The sequence below is a fragment of the Colias croceus genome, chromosome 18 (assembly GCF_905220415.1).
Source record: "Colias croceus chromosome 18, ilColCroc2.1".
NCBI classification, from domain to species: Eukaryota; Metazoa; Arthropoda; class Insecta; order Lepidoptera; family Pieridae; genus Colias; species Colias croceus.
This window is the reverse complement of record NC_059554.1, coordinates 7,197,634-7,217,275: the sequence shown is the minus strand read 5'-3', so window position 1 is coordinate 7,217,275 and position 19,642 is coordinate 7,197,634. Positions and strand designations below refer to the sequence as shown.

The 19,642-nt window shown below is 37.3% G+C and overlaps 1 protein-coding gene across 3 annotated transcripts in view; it reads left to right on the top strand.

Moving 5' to 3' along the window:
• The window catches only part of LOC123699554 (homeobox protein prospero), an 80,635-nt gene extending 61,467 nt beyond the window's left edge, over positions 1 to 19,168 (top strand). For 2 of the 3 annotated variants that reach the window (XM_045646527.1, XM_045646526.1), the window contains 4 exons: positions 2,357 to 4,901; positions 5,755 to 5,909; positions 18,138 to 18,282; positions 18,547 to 19,168. In XM_045646527.1, the coding sequence (XP_045502483.1) occupies positions 2,433 to 4,901; positions 5,755 to 5,909; positions 18,138 to 18,282; positions 18,547 to 18,726 (2,949 nt within the window). In that variant the 5' untranslated portion in view covers positions 2,357 to 2,432 and the 3' untranslated portion in view covers positions 18,727 to 19,168. The remainder of the gene's footprint in view (positions 1 to 2,356; positions 4,902 to 5,754; positions 5,910 to 18,137; positions 18,283 to 18,546) is intronic. The other variant, XM_045646528.1, reaches the window with a different exon arrangement.
• Positions 19,169 to 19,642: the final 474 nt, after the last annotated feature.

Below are 19,642 nucleotides of genomic sequence, written 5' to 3'. Positions count from 1 at the left end.
AAGTATCTTTACCTGCTAGCCAGATGGTGTATATGTTTCAGATTACAGCGTTTGTTTCCGTGTACCTCCTCATTTACCTAAAACATCGAACAATATACTACATTACCTGTACATTCCGTCACTGGCCGGTGATTTTGGTCACAGTTTGACAGCACATTGCTTATTCATGACGTGGTAATTATTGAAATTGTTCCGTGCTCGGCCGAATTACGAAACATAACGTTTTTAATAACAAGGGGTGGGAACTTGGCAAACACTCGGTGGCTTTTGCTCTATTAGTTTATTATCTGTGGTATTGATATGTTTCATCTATGGTCGAAAAACATACTTTGAATTATGCTTTTGTTAATAGAATTAAAATGTAAATATTTGTGAAGCTAAAGTGTTATCAAACTTTAACCGCAACCTCAAAAATATGATTATTATTACTTACCTACTTACTATATAGGATGACATATCTATAGGAATACGGACATGTAAGATAACAATATAAGAATAGGGACTATACATTTTCAATAAATTTCCATTTTTACGAAATTGGTACATAACAATGTAGGTGTGGAAAGCTCATTTAGAAAGGCTGACCAATGGTGGTACAGCCAGCCGTGACGACCGTCGCAAGTGGATGGTCACCATCGGAAGTCATCCGCTATTGATAACATCTCATTGTGGCAAATTGCGCCCGGATGTTGGAGACGCGAGATGAAACCGTGCCCGTTGTTGGACGGGATAATATGTGTGACGATACGATACGACAAATATTAAATTGTGGTTAACGTGTAGTGATACGATACGATATAGAGTTATAGTTTGAGTGTATGACGTTAAGTGACAATTTATATTAGAATGTTAAGAATATTAACTTTGAAATAGGTAAAACTTTATGCATGATATCGTTTACAATCAAATATGGGTAAAGAGTGTAGTAAATAGAAACATTAAGTATCAAATTTATTTTAATTTATAATACAAGGAAAAAAATAATTATTTCATTAACATTCCTATGTAACAAATTTTTACTTGCGTACTCTTGTTAGCATTTGAACTCAATACTAAATACAACTAAGAACATCGACGCCTCTTTACATTAGGTACTTTACATACACATCTAAGACCTAAGACTTATGTTACATAAAACACAGCTCAGCCGGCACGCACATACACAAACTGACTTAATCTTGTTACCGTTCAAATAGATATAAATAAATAGTCTTGTCTTATTGGATTTCTTACGAATCGTGTCGCGGTGGAATGGACATGTGCTTTCATACCGCGTGTCTCACAGAATTATTTCTGACATTTTTAGATTCATTGTCCTCGATGAATAAAGAGTCACGCTCCAAAAGGAATTAATGCCGGTGATACATATGAGCCTTTTGTTGGATTACAATGTTTTTTTTTATTAAGTTGCTGAAACGCTGTACCTCAAATGTTAGGACTTATCAGATTTGTTTTATGATTCTGGTATTCTAATTAGCGAGGATGTACGTTATTCGTTTGGAATAGTTATACGCAGTCTAATTATGTAGTAGGTATGTGGGTGTCTATAATGTTCAGAAACTTTACTTGAAATATGGTACTTAGATATGTTTTTTCTCGGTATAGACGTTTGGGATAACTTGAGATTCTCATTACGTTTTTTATTTAAAAAAGGGCTTATCGTTATAGTTAATCATTTTGTTATAGGTAGATACTTAACATAAATTTTTATTTGGGTTGATTTTTAATACAAGAAACACTTTGAAAAAAGAAAAGGAAAACTGTAAACTTTCGAAAATAATTAAATTTATAATTTATATATATAAGCTTAATTATTCTGCTTATTTATTTTCAAAAAACATAAGATAATTTTAATTACATCTTAAATATATTTGGACAGTTGCCATACTTTTTACCCGACTGCCAAAGAAGGAGGGTAATGTTTTTCGAGTGTATGTAAGTATGTATGTATGTCTTTTCCTTTGTGACCACCTGTAGCCTAAACGGCTTGATGGATTTTGATGTATGAGGTATCGTTAGATTTGTCTTGATTACGGGAGTGTCATAGGATACATTTTATCCTAAAAGTCCCACGGGATAAAGACATAATAATATTTTTTCTAAATTTCCCTTTAAAAAAATATGTATGCGGTATCATTAGATTCATTTCAATCACTCTTTTTTTAGTGTGCAGTCGGGTATTTTGTTTTTTTAATAATTTACTTGTTTTAATAGGATTGTTATTATAAGTTAAAATATTTTATATAGTAGCATACATCGCGCAAGACGCCCAAAGTTAAAGTATAATACGTGCGCTCGAGACGCAGCGCGGCCGTCGCATGAGCAGGTGTGTGACGCGATCCCCTCCTTGTTGCAGAGCGGGCGATGCGGCTCGAGTAGCGCGGTGGGGCCCTGCCCGCCGCCCGTCCGGCCAATTGGGGCTCGTCTAGCCTATGATGTCATCGGAGGAGGAGGCCGACTCACACGCGCCCTACTCGGATAAGCTCCTAAAGAAACAGAAACGCGTCAGACAGCGCGTGGACGCCGGTGAGCCACGCAATTCTTATTCAACTCTCGCGACGAACGGACCCGCGCCCGCGCGCGCCGCACACATGAGTGGGGGACTTTACGGCGCCATCTTCGAGGGTCGCCAACACTTCGGCCTCTTCGGTCCTTGCTACGCGCCCGCAGAGATGCTCAACGAACTGTTGGGCCGCGCACCCAAGCAGGAGGACAACAGCGATGAGGCGAGCGGTGGCGACATGCTTCGCGATCGCGTACTCAGAGACATTTTACAGAGTCGCAAGAAGGAACTCATGCGGCTCTCCCCGGACAATAATAACGTACTTGCAAACAATAACAATGATGAACCCAAGGAGGAGAAGCTTTCGCCAGAACGGCCGATTTCTCGTGACTCGCGCCCAGATCTCGATGACGCTCTCCTGACACTAGATAACGCTTGTGATTCACGTACTTCACCACCGCCTGCACCGCCACCTTCAGACCAGCTTCTTGCACCTAAGTCGGAACCCGAGGACCGCGATAGTGACGCACAAAGGTCCTCCCCGCGACCACAGGATGTGAAACGTGCTCGTGTAGAAAATATAGTGTCGACGATGCGTTCTAGTCCAGCGCCACAACAACCTCAAGTGAACGGCTGCAAGAAACGGAAGTTGTACCACCCGCAACAACACGACGGTGCTGCAGAGAGGTACGGCGCCAGCCATGGCAGCAGTGCTCAAACAGTGTCGGATGATTCAGAGGATGACGGTGAGCGACCTCCGATTCAACAAAAATTAGTAGAAAAAAATGCTTTAAAATCCCAATTAAGAACCATGCAAGAACAGTTAGCTGAGATGCAAGAAAAATATTTGCAACTTTGTAATCGCATGGGTCAAGAATCTGAAACTATCGATAATGACGGTGCTTCTAGTGATGTAGAACAAAACGACGATACAGTTCCAAAGTCAGAACCGGCGTCGCCTGTTAAGGAGGTTCCACCGCCGATACCTAATAGTGCTGCACCAAATATGCTTTCACAAGTGATGAGTAAGATGATATCTGCGAAAATACAAGCTCACAATGCCGCCCATCCACATTTACCACCAGGCTTTAACGGTACTCTTCCAATGATACCGCATCTACCGCACGGTGAACACATGCATCCACAACACACGCATCAGCATCTCAACAACGCAGCCGCTATGTACCTCAATGTTAGCCAGAAATTATTCTTAGAACAGGAAGCACGCATGAAAGAAGCAAGTGAACATCAACAAAATAATCAGCAACAGAGGCCACAGTCCAATCAACATTCGCCTCAACAACGACAAATGGGCCAAACACCTAAACCACCTTTACCGTCAGAACTCGCAGAACGATTAGATGCACTACGTAGCAACACAGGTTCAGTTGGCCCTATAACGGGGGCTGACCTCGAAAGCCTGGCTGATGTTCTCAAGAGTGAAATAACAGCATCGTTAGCCAGTCTTATTGATTCAATTGTGACACGTTTTGTGCATCAGCGACGCATTATGGGCAAGCAATCGGAAGCGGCTGCAGCGGCTGCTGAACAATTAAACAAAGATTTGATGCGAGCTACGCGGATGATCGACAGAAAATCGCCGCCTCCTAAGGCTCCAGAGAGGCCACCCGGACAAATGTCAGGTAACCCACCCGTCCATCACCCGGGTGCGCCTAACGGCGTACCGTTTATGACAAATAACCCGTTATTTATGAGCCATATGAATGGCCCCCGTGCGCCAGGCGGCGCGGCTTTCCCGCTGCACCCCGAGGCGGGCGGGCCCGGCCACGGCGCTCACATGCGACCTCCAACAGGCCTGTTCCAGACGCCGCAGAAGCCAATGCCGTCACACTTTGGCCCGATGAACGGACACTTCGACCGGGATCAAAGCATGGACTCGATCGAACCTTTAAGTTTGGTCGTCACGCCCAAGAAAAAACGGCACAAGGTCACCGACACGCGAATCACGCCGCGCACCGTCAGTCGAATCCTAGGAGAGGGCGTCGGACAATCGCCCGAAAGTAAATTCCCCGAATCGCCGTCTCCACGGCCGTTCCCGGGAGGGATGGCGTTACCGACATCCGTGGCGATACCGAACCCGTCGCTGCACGAGAGCCAAGTGTTCTCACCGTACTCGCCATTTTTTGGGGCGGGTGGTGGGCTAGCTCGATCACCACCGGCGCCAGAGCGGGACTCGCCGCCGCTGCCGAACGCGCCGGCGATGCTGCACCCGGTGCTGCTGGCGGCGGCGCACCACGGCTCGCCGGACTACCTGCGCCCGCACCACCCGCACGTGCCGCACCACGCCGCCGGCCCGCACCACCCGCACATGGACACGCAGGATCCGCACTCCGACTGCAACTCCACTGACCTGCCCTACGATGGAGTTCAGCCTACTATATCCTTTTCAATACAAAATAACTTAGCTATAAGTCTAGCCATCATGAAATATCATATTCAATGTGCAAAAGATGCATTTCATTCTGATTCATTAGTTTCTTTGCCTTCTTAGTAGCCTTTGTTACGTAAATGTTCAACGAAGCACCCGACTAGAACATAGCTATAAGACAATAATGTTCGCAACATAATCCTGTCGAGTTCTCAGGCCAAGCCGTACACGCAAACGGCCACAGATATCTTATTTCTGTAGTTTAACCTTACGATTGCGACCGCCTACTTCCTACTTAACCGTTAGACATCATACGACTCTGGAAACCTACAAAGTGTTGCGGTTTCTACACTTTTCCATACATGGTATGCCTATGTACGTATGAAGGAAAACCTTTTCACACATTAAAGGCATAAGCAAAGCCACAATATATCATTTTTAGTCCAATAACCAATTTGCGTAAACATTCTATTAAATTCAACGTTATTAGTTTTGAATTCACGTTCATATTATGTAAAACAATATTAATTAATCCAAACAGTAGATGCCCATTCCGATATCAGATAAGGTGCTTTATAAGATTAGATGCAAATGGATTAAGGTTTTGTGGTGCTTCGTTGAACCGACGTAATACTGGGATATAATCAGATTTACCATTCCTTATATCCAAGAATAACTCGATATATAGCCAATAATTACAATTAGTTCTTAGCCCTAATTCCATTAATCGATCGGTTATTTTATTCGATTGTTATAATTGGGAGATTTCTATCAAATAATTATAGTAACTAAATGGAGATTAGAATTTACTTTTTTAACTTCTTTATCGTGCAAAACAATATAATCCTTAATTCCACTGCACTCTTCAACATTAACGCCGATGCACCTACGCAAGGCCAAGCTGATGTTCTTCTGGGTGCGGTACCCGAGCTCAGCGGTCCTCAAAATGTACTTCCCGGACATCAAGTTCAACAAGAACAATACTGCACAGCTCGTCAAGTGGTTCTCAAACTTTAGGTAAGTGTCCTAATTCATTATTACGAAAATTTTCATGTTTTTTTGTATATGTAATTTTAATATCGTCAAATATAAATGTTTGGTATACATAATTTTTGCTATCGTTAAGTACCTATATTATACTAGTTGTGCTCCGCGGTTTCTCCCGCATTCTTCTTGGTCTTAGCGTGATGATATATAGCCTTATAGCCTTCCTCGATCAATGGGCTATCTAACACTGAAAGAATTTTTCAAATCGGACCAGTAAGTAGTTCCTGAGATTAGCGCGTTCAAACAAACAAACAAACTCTTCAGCTTTATAATATTAGTATAGATTATGTTGGTAGAGGTGCCTACGTAATTTTTCAGATCATAAACTATACCTACATTCAAAATCAAAGAGTAAAGCAATCTTAACTTTGAATTGACTAATTGAATGCAATCACTGTCTTGACGATCGATTATTCAATCGCCCTATAATAATTCAATAAAGGGGTGTAAATTCACTATTTCCTAATTACACAAATCACTGGGGTCACAGTTCTATCTATTAATAAATATAACAACAAATTTTGTTCATCTATTTATTGCATATTCAGAATAGTATTGACTTATTTTAAAGGTAATATAAAACTTGAATAGCTGTATTATTAGACGAAAACATTACTTATAGAAAGACCTCCAAGAAATGACAATAAATTATATAAGAAGTGCAAATAGAGGGACGCACTCTTTAATTTGTTAGACAAGTTTATAATACGCTATTACTTTGTTGAGTCGTAAAGGAATAACCAAGGAAATTACAGTAAAGAAACATGACTAATCGAAGTACTATTTTATCATACAATTTAAATACATTAGTGTTTACTATTATTACGTTTATTATATAGGAATGTGCAGCGATCTATAATATGTAAATTATTGTTGAACTATCAACTATATTGATGTGTCGCCAAGTATTGAGGAAAAATATTCTTCAGTATCGATTTCCACTCGACTAATTTCCCGCTATCTCAGTTCTGATAAGTTTCACCTGCCATAAGCCGCGTGCCTCTGCGATAAACTTCCCCTTCTTTGCATATCTATTGGCCGATATCCTGAAACATTCCATTTTGTCTCACTCACACACCATAACAAAGACAGAGACGATGCCACTCACCTAGATAGATACATTACATCGATGTGTGCTTAGCACTTCAATTTGTTTTGATATCGTTACTATCACAGCTTTCTGTTCGTATCTTAAGCCAATATTATATTATCTAAGTTGATAAAGCGAAAACTTTATAAAAGCTTTCATGATCGGAAAATTTTTCGCGTATTTATTTATAAAATGTTTCATAGAACGCCCCTATCTCTCTTCATTTAATTATAATGGTCGAGCCACTTCTATTATATCGTTTTGCTGCAGTTTATCCGTTGGTTTCTCAATAATTCAAGATTTTCCTGTAAGCGTCTAATTAGTTGGGATAAAGGAATTATATTACTAACCGCAAGTTAATTAATTAAAAATATCAACCGCGTACCAAATAAAATACGATTGTGTCGGAAATATGTTCATAATATTAATTAACTTAAAGATATCTTGTTGACCCGACTTTGTTAAGGTAATTATAATTTGAATGGTAACCAAACGGTGGAATTTGATAAATTTGTATGGAACATCATTAATGAAATGTATTTCCATTCACCATGGCTGCACAAAATCTACTTTCGACGGTAAATTGGGGAGGCGGGCAAGAAAATTAAAAAGCCTCCACCATTTTTGATCGCAATACATCAATTGTAAAATATGAAAATTTCTTTGAAAACGCAACTAAGTCCATTTAAATTGTACCCTTAATGGTTGCATTGTGGACAACGGAAAACGGTCATTTCCTTACGATAAGCATCTCTGAAAGAATACTGAAAGGGTGAGGGTCATACACGAAGGCAATTACGAGGTGTCCGTAGACTCCCGGTAGCACCGCTACACGCTAATGATATTTTAAAACGGAAGCATCGATTAGCGATTGCTTTAATTTACAAATATATGCGCATTTTATGTGTTTAGTCATACGAAAACCACATCGTTTTGATAATTTTACATATCTATTTTAGAGGTAATTTTAATGACGATCTCTTGAAAAATTCTTTAGTTAATGCATTAAGTAACTAATATAGTTTAATGATTGGTTTAATGGTGATTATTTGGCAATCCATATCTACATAGAAATCACGGAATGCAGATTTATATTATACTTCTCTCATTAACTCTATCGAATTTAATTGGTAGCTTTATTATACTAATTAACATTTGAACTTTAGAAAACGCGACATAAAAATTAATGAGAACACTCTAATAATTGTTTACGATAGCCTTAAAGCGATAACCGTTGATAGTGTTTTAATGGCAGTTAAATTAAAAATTAAACATATCGGTGGTGAAAAGACGCAAAGCTCAGTATAGAAAGCAACTAGCCACTTGTTGACGAAGTGTGTGCGCACCTCAAGGGTTCTAAAGGCGAGAACCCTTCACTTATGTCTTTTACGATCGCTCTGGCGCGCAGTGTGTACCAACCTTAAAGCGATTCCTTTTTAAATTAGCGACCACTTACGAATAACATTACTCTGTACTAGATTATATTCGTCCATGCTCTGTATACGAAAAAGTTTATTCGACGAAATTAACACAGCGTTCTTTGAAAACTCCGCGGGGGCCAAAACAAACATCCTTCAAAGTCGAAGCAAAGACAAATTCTTTCAGCGCGCAACTCAAAGAAACGCTCGCAAACAAAGAGTCACTCGTAGAATTAGCCGACGATAGCTCTAATTAGCAACGGTGACTCGTTTAAGTTATTTCGCTTAATTAAGTCGCGCAGAAGTGGTCTGCGGCCGGCCCGCCAGAAGGCGTCGTAAATTGTCAGAATAGGCAACACTCCAATTAATCTTTATACACATCCAACTAGCATGAGGGTGTGCACTTAGACTAGGCGAGCCTCAAACCTTTTAGCGCTCACACGACCGACACCGCCACGCACAATGCGGCCTAAAGCCGGCCACTGATGCCCTTAATGACATGCTCGCGACTTTTTTTAATTAATCACTTAGTCATATCTCATAATCACGTCCCGCTCTCGTGAAGTTAGACGGCGTAAAATTATCTCCGCATTTCATTGAAACGGCAAAGGGAAATGTTAAAATAACAAGATTTTCAATCATCAGAATTACTTTATAAAGTTAATATTTTTTATTAATTCAACTGAGAATAAATTCTCTCGTACGCAAGGACTCTCACAGTCGGCAACGGAAATGTTGCCAACCTTACGTCGCAATTTTCATATGCCTTTTTAACTTACCGTGCTAACTCGCTTCGTACATATTTAGTTCAATATTTAATTTTTTGTAATTAAAAACTTAAGTGCGCAATTTTATTTTTTATACACTAGAAACGTTATCAAAGTGTGAAGGAAAATGTATGACGGGGTTGATCTAACGTGGGCAAGGTTGTTTTGTCGCAGGCATCCCTCGACGTGTGAAGTCGCCTAGCTGCGTATTGTATAAGCTGACTCTAAAATTTAATTGGTTGGCTAATACAGTGCCTCGCTAGTCGCTGCGGAGTCTAATTTACGTGTTAACATTTTTAATAAGGCCAGGCGAGGCTAGGGTGCCAAGTGGCCGGCCATTTATATCGCGCCACGTTCATACAAGCACCTCCAGTAATTAATCCTACCCTTTCGAGGAAGCTTATGAGTAGTTTTTCTTCTAAAAAGCTGCTAATTACGCGTCACGCTAGTTTTCACGTCTTACGAGTGGCGTTTTTGTTTAGGTGTGACGATTGAATTAATGACGTAATAGGAAACGCAGTGAAAGTGTTTACGTTAATTGTGGTGCCTTAGAATGTCACGCCTCGCCAGTAAATTGTACGCAACGTGTCTTTACGCGGCTATGTGAAGGTTCACGCGCACGCAACAGGGCTAATAGTTAGGCGAGGCTGATATTTACATATCATAGTACTAACCATGATAAACTATTAGTTTCGGCGTCGTTAATAATATAATTAAAACACGCAAGGCGCGGTACTTATCGCTGTAATCAAGAAGCGGGCCATGTGGGGTTGGCTCTCCAGTCTTCCTGTGCCCTACTTCGCTCGTATCACATAATATGAGACATTATTTCTATTATATTCAATTGGGAAATACAATATGAAGATAAATATGTGACTCAGTTCGGTCTGTCAGTTGCGTTAGGACATATTACATTACATAATAAACACTGTTGATTCATTACTTTGTACTCTAATCTTACTGGAAATGTAAAAAATTGTTTCGAACGTTTCTGACAATACGGGGAAAACCTTGGCACTCGTTGCATCAATTAAAAATATCTGCAAGAAAAAAGTATTAAAAACAGAAATAAAAAATGAGCGCTCTATAAGTCCTAACTGGAGAGACAATACGACAATGATGGCACAAGAAGATTAAACATCGTGCATGCAAGTCATAATTCCTTAACGTAAGCATGAGTAAGCCTCCATCAACTAATGAAAGCATAATTAGAAAAGTGCCTGTTCCTTCATACTGGCCTTATCTTGTCTTCGACCCATTAAAAATTTTACCACACCCTTAACAACGATTACGTACTATTAATTAATTAATTTTTACTTTTTAGGTCGTACTCTAAAACTGCCATAAAAGCTCAATTTTGAGCTTTACTCAAGATCTTTATACCAAGTACTTTTTTAATATCCGGAAATTAGTCAAGTAAAAATTAATCGTATGAAGTAAGTGCAATAAACACGACAATGCGTACCGTATTTATAAATATGATATATCTTCAGTCGCACGCAACACAGCGAGGCGCGCCTTGTCGCGGTCTCGAAGGAGCGGGCGCGGCATTCTTTCATTAGCATTTGCCTTAAAAACCTTAATACGGTTCTAATGACAACACACACGAGTTTGGGCGGGAATGTCGGACACGCGATGCTTTTTTTTTAATCAAGACAACAGGCACTGGCGTTTATGTATACAGCCAGCTACGAATTGTCATAGACAAATTCGATGATTCCATTTTTTTTTAATTGATTGTTCGGAAAGAAGTTTTTGAAACTGTCAAATTTTACGATTCGAAAATTTTCAAGACGATCGTTAATTTATACTTATCTTTTTTTAGGTTGAATAACATACCTACTTTCAATATCGAATTTCTGATAAAAAATTTCCCCTGGGTACGAAGTTAAATATTAGGTACCTACCTACACTTAATGTTTTCTTATTAAATTACATAGGGGACACTTACTTAATATTAAAAGCTAAAATAAAAAAAAACTAGCGTTTCTAAAATATTTCTAACCATTCGGGATTTAATTTAGTTAAATCTAAAATCACTAACATAATTGTTTATTCCGATCAACCATCGAGTTCATGAACCCGCAATATAATATTATGAACTAATTCCATAAAATAGCCAACATTCTTTCCACCGTCCACTATAGCTAGACCTTCCGATACTTAGCTAAACAAATGAGATACATAAGAACTGGTCTCGGCTACAGATCTTTCAGATTGGCCGCACTTCTGTTAAAGCGAGATAAAATGCGCAAACGCTGCTGCTTCCGTTGATAGTGGTAAAGACAGAACAAGGATGTAACAAGGACAAAAAGTTATTGTTGATAACAATGTAACATGGACTTTGTTTTGTTGTTCTTTCATTTAATTTAAGTTTAACGAATTCGTTTTTAACGAGAATTGAAAGAAATTAGATTACAGTTATTTATTTCCATATCTTAATATGTAGATAATACGTTAACACTAAATACAGAACTAGAATTAGAAAAGATACAGAACATGTTATGTAATCACTTGTCATATCAAATGAAGAATATTGATTTTAAACCATAAAGCTATCAAACTTGCGCTCTACCTGGATAAGTAAAAAAATATACGTGACGTAGGAAATCTTAGTAATAAATAGCAATGACAAAAGACCCGAGGGAAATAACTTGAGTATAGTGAAAATGTGAGCAAGCAGGCGGTTTGACGTAATGACGGCTGGCAACACTAAAGTAATTATTGTTAGACACGTGATCAACGGCCGCCATATTAAAACATATTCGCGGCTCCGATTACATATTTGTTCCGATAATAAATATACGAGATGTGATGACATGCTCGTTATTCAAATATGGTAATGAATAGTTTTTTTTTCATGATTTCAAATTCGAATTTCGAACGATTCGATTGCCAGCGTTCCAGTGATTTGATGCTTGATAATAAATTAATAGTGTTTTATGCGTTTAATGCTTGTATATTTTCACAGATTATTATTTGTAAAATATGAAACATATTTTGTAAACATCCACCTACTTCACTAGTTCAATTGGTTGTCAAATTGAATGGAATGAATATTGTTTCCACAAAAGGTTCGTACGACAAAAACCCACTTCCGCGTTCAGCTGCCCCACAGGAACATAATAAAAAATTTCATGATACTTATTAAAAAATAAAAACATTCACAATAATGAAATTCATATCAAATGGACACTCGACACACAAATTTTTAGCATTAGTTGTAATTGAAGCCGTAATTTCATACCGGGAAGCTCAAAGGACAGCATCGTTGTATACTTTTTACCGCGGACACTCGAGGAGGCTGAAAATAAAGAACTGACGGTTGGTTTTTGAAACTGTCTCAAAACAGTAATTAGTGAACTAATCCAGAAATCAAGCAACCGCGAACGGTCAGCTTTATGCACTTAAACGGCCTCGCGTCTGTTCAACCCTTTTTTTTCGAAATTTTAATACCGAAGCGAGTATAGTTGGGGTAATAAAATCTCCGCAAGCACTCAAATGAGCTGAACTTTTCAAGCGTGGGGTACAAGACAGAGGCAGGTCAGTGAGGAGGGAGTCATTAGGCAGGAGCGGATTTCGGTGACGATTCATCCGGCCTTTTTTAACAAGTTATCATTATTGTCATTGCTTTGTTTATTTTTTACTTTTGAATAAGAAAGCGTAACCGTAAAATAAAATAATAAAGTAGGATATATATACTGAATATCTAATGCAAATGAACTGATTCAAGTATTTCAAATAAAGTAAAGGATAATTTCGGAATTACAGTCACATTATATAACATAATTAAATGCAATTATTATTATTTTATAGCAATATCCTTATCCTTATATTAGCGTTATACTGTAACCATTCTTCGACCTACCTAAACAACATTAAGTTTCGGATTTCCCGTTAAGAGATAAGCGAATTATTCGCGAGAAAGTTGCGAAGTGTATGGGTAGATAACCGTCTACAGCCCGCATTGCAACGCAACATCGTTTTTACAAATACGTGCTAACTGCTTGTCAAATTGCCTCGAGCTCCCATTCTTAGTTGTATGTTAAATAAAATGCAATCTTTTGTCAATAACCAAACTAAGAAGTAATATCACAACTATATTTAAATAATATATTATAAGATATTCACGACATATTATCATAAAATATCATAAAATAATACAAGTCCGAAAAAAAAAAACAAGATAGATAATTAACTTTATCAAATAACTTCCGAGTGCGGCCCTGTGACGGACGGCGGAGGCTGAAAAAAAGTTTTTTCACTAACTGAAGCATTAATCCGGCCCGGTATTAGTTTACTCGCTTTTACCCGCGCCTGTGTGCGCCGTGTGCATGTGTGCACACCGCCGTGCGACTTTAGCACAGAGAACAAGAATGTAGAGCAGTCTTTTTTTTAAACACTATTTTTATTAGGCTCAACTTTTTGAATACTGTTCACTTTCTTTGTGCGGATCAATGGTTTTTGTGAATTGTTTTATATTTATGCATTCAATTTTCACTGTATCATCTTCAGACTTAATGAATGAAGTATTTGCTATTTCAGTTTGTAATGAGGTTATCGTTTATTTTCCTTAGTCATGTTCATTTCGATATCCAGTAGAAACTGTTCACAATTACGATACAAAAGCGCTTACTCTGTTCCTTTCAACAGTTTATTCTTTAATCGATGATCAATACTAAACAGTAAATAAATGTGCAACAACGTGTTTTTGCGTCTCTATCTTTTTTATAGTCTAGTAACATTGGCGGCTCATTCTGGCGTGCGATACGAAAGCTGGACGCCGTCCACTCACACACACACCCACCCGCGCACACACACACAACCTGTAATACCTCCCCTATCATTTCAGCGACTCGTGCCTGCATCAGGTTTTAATAACCATTGTATTTGGCAACGATCGAAATGAGTATATTTGAAGTCAGTGGGAAATGTCTGAAAACTATTTTTTACAGGCCAAAGTTACGCGTTTATAAGCACTCTTTTTTGTTTTATATAACGCTCGATTGTGTGCGTTAGCTCCTTTTCAATACTGATTTGTTGGTTTTATATCAAAATATTTCTATGAACTGATTCAGGTGCTGTATATTTCAGCATTATAAATGAGTTTTTTGTGTGCGGTGCGCTCGTCCGATGTTTAGGTATAATTGTTTGATGACTACAGTTCTCTATTATAATTAGGCCGTGAAAATGAAAGAGCATAAAAAGGCGTTTTATTTATTCATGAAGAATAATTAAGAACTTGAGCCTTAATTCTGGTGGTAATTAATAATACAATATTATTAAACGTCATAGATAAAAAATATGTAATCTGTGGTGTGTTCGAATTTGAGTTTGAAATGTGGTGTCATAGATGAAGATGTTAGAAAAAAGTAAAAATAAGGTGGTTGTTATCGCATAGCGGTGTACCCGCATGTTGCAAAAACCGTAAGCTATATGTTAAGGTAGACAATAGACATCGGTATGCCGATATGACACTTTAACCCATATCCAAGTAATTGCTTAATTAACTTGTTTATCAACATCTTGCGTCACCTTGTGATTGTTTATAATGAGCCGCGTGTAAATAATATAATAAAATAGTTTAGAAACTACATTCCTAGAATAAAAATTCAATTTCTTAAAATAATAAAAAAATATTGTAATCGTTATTCAGTAGGTACTTACGCTAATCATCAATGAAGAATAAATAGCGTTTTAGTTTTCACTATATTATTGATTATAAGTAATATAGAGTTTAACATAATTTTCATACATACTAAGGATAAGCCAACAATTCGTTATTATATAATCTGTAATCAATAACTCAAAGTGACTGGGATTATCGCATTGTGTGATGGGGGCTGCGTCTGCGCATCTGTTGACCTGTCATGATCGAACAGATTATCAGCTAACAATACAGATCGAACTATTGCGAATTATTACTATCATTGTATGGTAATAGAAATATGTTTTAGTTGAAGAAGGAAAATAATAATCAGTAAAACTCAAAAGATTGATTTAGTCGTTCCTTATGAACATGGAAAAATATTAACTTTTATCGTGTATCAACAATATAAAATATGTTTTAGTTAAAGAAAAAAAAAATTGGTTAAAGTCATAATATTTATTTAGTCTTTGCCTATAAACATTATCGTGTATTTTCAAAATAACTATACAAATGTAAACTTAAAAGAAAACGGTTATAAGGCCATGGCATAAACTCGGCAACAAAGAGTAATTCTCGCCAAACGAGTCAACAATGAAGGGAAGAAAATATTAAACAATGATCTGACCCCTCTGAGATTTCTTAGCGACACACTATGTAGAGCTTCGAACGTTTAGACGACTCTACATTAAATATAATAACAAAATTATTTGTGAAACGTTGAATGTGTAAAGAAAATTTGTCGAATAATGAATAATGTTTATTTATTGTTCATATTGAAAATAATAATTAATGTTCAAATCAAGAGATTATTTCTTAATAGTTTTGTTGTTTCTAGATAAATCTAAATACATACCTCTATTTAATGTATTCATAAAAAAACTTAACATAAACAGCAAAATTACGTTTATTCCTTAATTTTGAAGAGTACAGGGACATATAGAGCTATGTACAAAGCTTGACGAGTCTATATTATCAGCTCTATGGTCGCAACAGCCCGGAGTTCACACGGGAATCGAAGGATTTCTTGAAGGGGAGCCAAGATGTTAACATTCCCTTAACTTGGCGCGCTTTTTACACACATTGTGGTTTACGACTTGCAAAATCTGACATTAAGTTTATCACATTGGTAATAGTAATAATTTGATGACAATAGTATGATTCTATTGTTTACTCTGTCTGTTGTATTAATATTATGCAATAATTAGTAGAAATGCCTCTTATTTTTAAACACTAGTAATTTGTGTCTATAGTTAAATATTTATGCCGAAATTGTGGACATAATAACATAGACGAAAGCCTTATTTTTAATTAGTCTTATATTATGTGAGTACACTTTCTAAGTCCTTGTTTAGGTAACAGTAGCATATCAACCATACAATTATGTTTTATATTCCAACCCTCAAAAAGCTTAATTAGTGCATTTTATGAAATTTTAAATTAAACCTCGCCATAATAATTTTTCAAAGAAATGTTCCGTGAGACGTAATTCCGTCCGGTCCTTAGCTCACTATGAAAAAACTTCGCCTAAGAAACTTCGCAAAAAACACCAACTGCCTCATCAAACAATGACATTCAAGACCGCCTTCAGGTAAACGAAAGATGTCTTGAGAAAAGGCATTTCTTTATTCGCAACTTTCTATCTTATAGCTTTGTAACAAAGTTCAAAGTTAACTACTCTAACCTGATTTTAAGATGAACTATTGTTGCTCTCCACCCTGACTCTATAAGCAATAATAACTCTTAACCCATTGGTTCAAAATTCATAATTGTACACATTAACAGACTGTAGAAATGTCTTCAAAGAAATATTTGGACAATGAAACAGCTGATACTTTCGTAACGGTTTTCTTAAAAGAACATTTTGCGCTCAATTTTAACTTTTACTTAGATACTAACGAAATAGTTGTCTTTTATATGGCCGCAGTTAATTGTGGCGGAATAATGCAACAATTTATTTTAATCGTCATCATAATCTTAAATACTTTTTGAAAGAAAACGTTCAAAGAAATTTTTATCTTAGCGATAATAATGTTAATAAGGCTACCCACTTAAAAGTAGCGCCGTTAATACTTGATCTCCAATAGACCACTTCAAATTCAGTAATGATCACATCTGTTAAAATATTTATCGGTCAAATAACACAAAATTGATGGCATTACATACAAAAACACGTGTTAAACACTTAAATATTTCATATACCGCATATTGTTTGTGAGAAGCAAATGAAGGATGACGCACTCCAACATTAATTTATCCCTCTAATTAAAAACATAATATCCATTCAAAATGCTTGAATACCTAAACATCATGTCACCTCCCGGTAAAAAAGACATCTAATTATTAAGACACTTCATTTACTTACTCAATTAGTAAGGCTGGCAATATCTCGCGGAGTGCCAATTAAAAAATAATAGAAACCCCAGCGTGCAAGCGAGAAGTTCGAGTGTTCTCGCTCTCGCAAGTGGCTTAGGTATGATCCGCTTCGATTGATAGTTGACTATTGAGTGATTTGGATTTTCACTTGGTTATCGCGACATATTTCATTTTTTATTCCGTATTATTATGTTTAAAGTGTCACGCCGCGTAACCAAAAAAAATATGTTCTCTTAAAAAAAGAAAAACCGCGACAAAAAGACATCGGCATTTCCGCTTCGATGTAGCCAATTAATATTGACATTGGAATTACAATTCAAATCTAAAGTACCGGCAAATGAAATGTCATAGAGGGTTTTATAGCTATGTATTATCCGTGAGCAACCCGTGACGAGACGAGAAAAACTGAATTAGCCCGTTTGAATGCGAACTCGTAAGTAATTAGCCTCGCGAGACACTCGATTCGCTCTTGTAAGCGAAGCGGAGCGAAGATATAGCGATGCGACGCGACAAGCGGACTGAGCGAAAATGACTAATCAAATCCTCTCAGCCCTCCGACGGCTTTCAAGTGCTTTTTTATATTCTCATTGTGCCGTGAAGTGTCACACTGCAGGTGAATTTACCCGCACATCGCTAATGCCGATCGTTTCTAATGTCACGCAACAATGTTAATTGTTCAACTATGGTTCCACTACTTGATTAGCATAAATGCATTGTGTACAATATTGAGGACATTGTAGATAATTCTAAGACAGTCTCTGGGTAATCGCATATTATCTTGGAAAAGGTCTAGATCATTTACAATTAATTTAAAAAACTGTTATATATTTTTATCTTCTAACTATTCCATATCCTCTCCATTATTTTCCACCAATACTAAGTCATTGTTTCTTGTTACAGAGAGTTCTACTACATCCAAATGGAGAAGTACGCCAGACAGGCCATCAGTGAAGGCCTGAAGACGGCAGACGATCTCCATGTAGCTGGTGACTCCGAGCTGTACAGAGTCCTGAACCTACATTACAACAGAAATAACCACATTGAGGTATGTATCTTGAACTTATACTACATGTGCTACAATTTATTACTGTTAGTCCCTAGCTCTCGCCTTAAAATCCAAAATTAGATGAAGAAATCCTTTTCAATAACAATTTATTCATATTCTGATAATTATTCTGCTTTCAATTCCAATGTAAACAATAGATATATTATAATATATAATGTTCTACTCCTATTAATTTATATTGATCTCTTTGCCTTAGTGCCTAGTGGTGTGGATGAAGAATTAACATGTCTTATTGTATTCCAGGTTCCACCAAACTTCAGATACGTGGTGGAGCAGACGCTGCGCGAGTTCTTCCGCGCCATCCAGGGCGGCAAGGACGCCGAGCAGAGCTGGAAGAAGTCCATCTACAAGGTCATCTCGCGGCTCGACGACCCCGTCCCGGAGTACTTCAAGTCGCCTAACTTCCTCGAACAGTTGGAGTGAGCGCGACGACTCGACGCACACACGTTTCGGCAAACAAAATTCGAAAAATAAAACATATTGGACGAAAGTTTCGCACACCAAAATTTTACGACACTCGCATTTAGGCCTTCAGATTCAAAATTATTAATAAAAAAGTTAAATTAAATTATTAAAGAAATTGAATTCGTACGTTGAACGTCGAGAGGCGTGGCGCGGCGCGCGGCTCGCCTCGCCACGGCCGCCGCTCTACTAGGAAATTCATTAGGTTATACGAGTAAGAAGAAATTTAAGTCACCTAGAATTTTATTTGTGCACATAATATATTTCGCTATATATAATTATTATTATATTATTATTAAGTATTATCATAAATGGTTTTTATAGTTATGTATATCTTAAATCATTTATTGATTTATTATTTAAGGAAGAAAACGATTAATATATTAACTGCTTAAGTTTGAAATTTTTGTTGTTTTTATTTATTTTCTTTTTCTCCTCCCCTATTCCTCGTTCCTTATTATTTGTTTGATTCCTGTAGGTTTTTTTTTTATTGGCGCGCTTCGCGTGTCCGAAAATTGTCAACCTTTACCTCGTCATAATTATTTTAGGGATAATTAACGTTAACCATAGACATTAGTACAATAGAGCAGGGTTATTTTTCGATCCACAAACAAAGAATTTAAACATTATTTTTATACTGATAGCCGGTTATAAGTTCATGCAGACTTTTCAATAGTATAAAGATACAGACTCCAAATTCGAAAACTGTAAACATCTTAAGTTGAGTTTATTGTAAGCATCCTCGGTTAAATTGTTCACATTTCGGCATCGTTCGGCAAAATGGTTTCAGTTGGTCCAGAACACCGAGTAGTTCTCGTTCCGGACATAGGATTAAGTTTATTTGTTAGATAAAATATTATATTCCGAATGCGTGTTC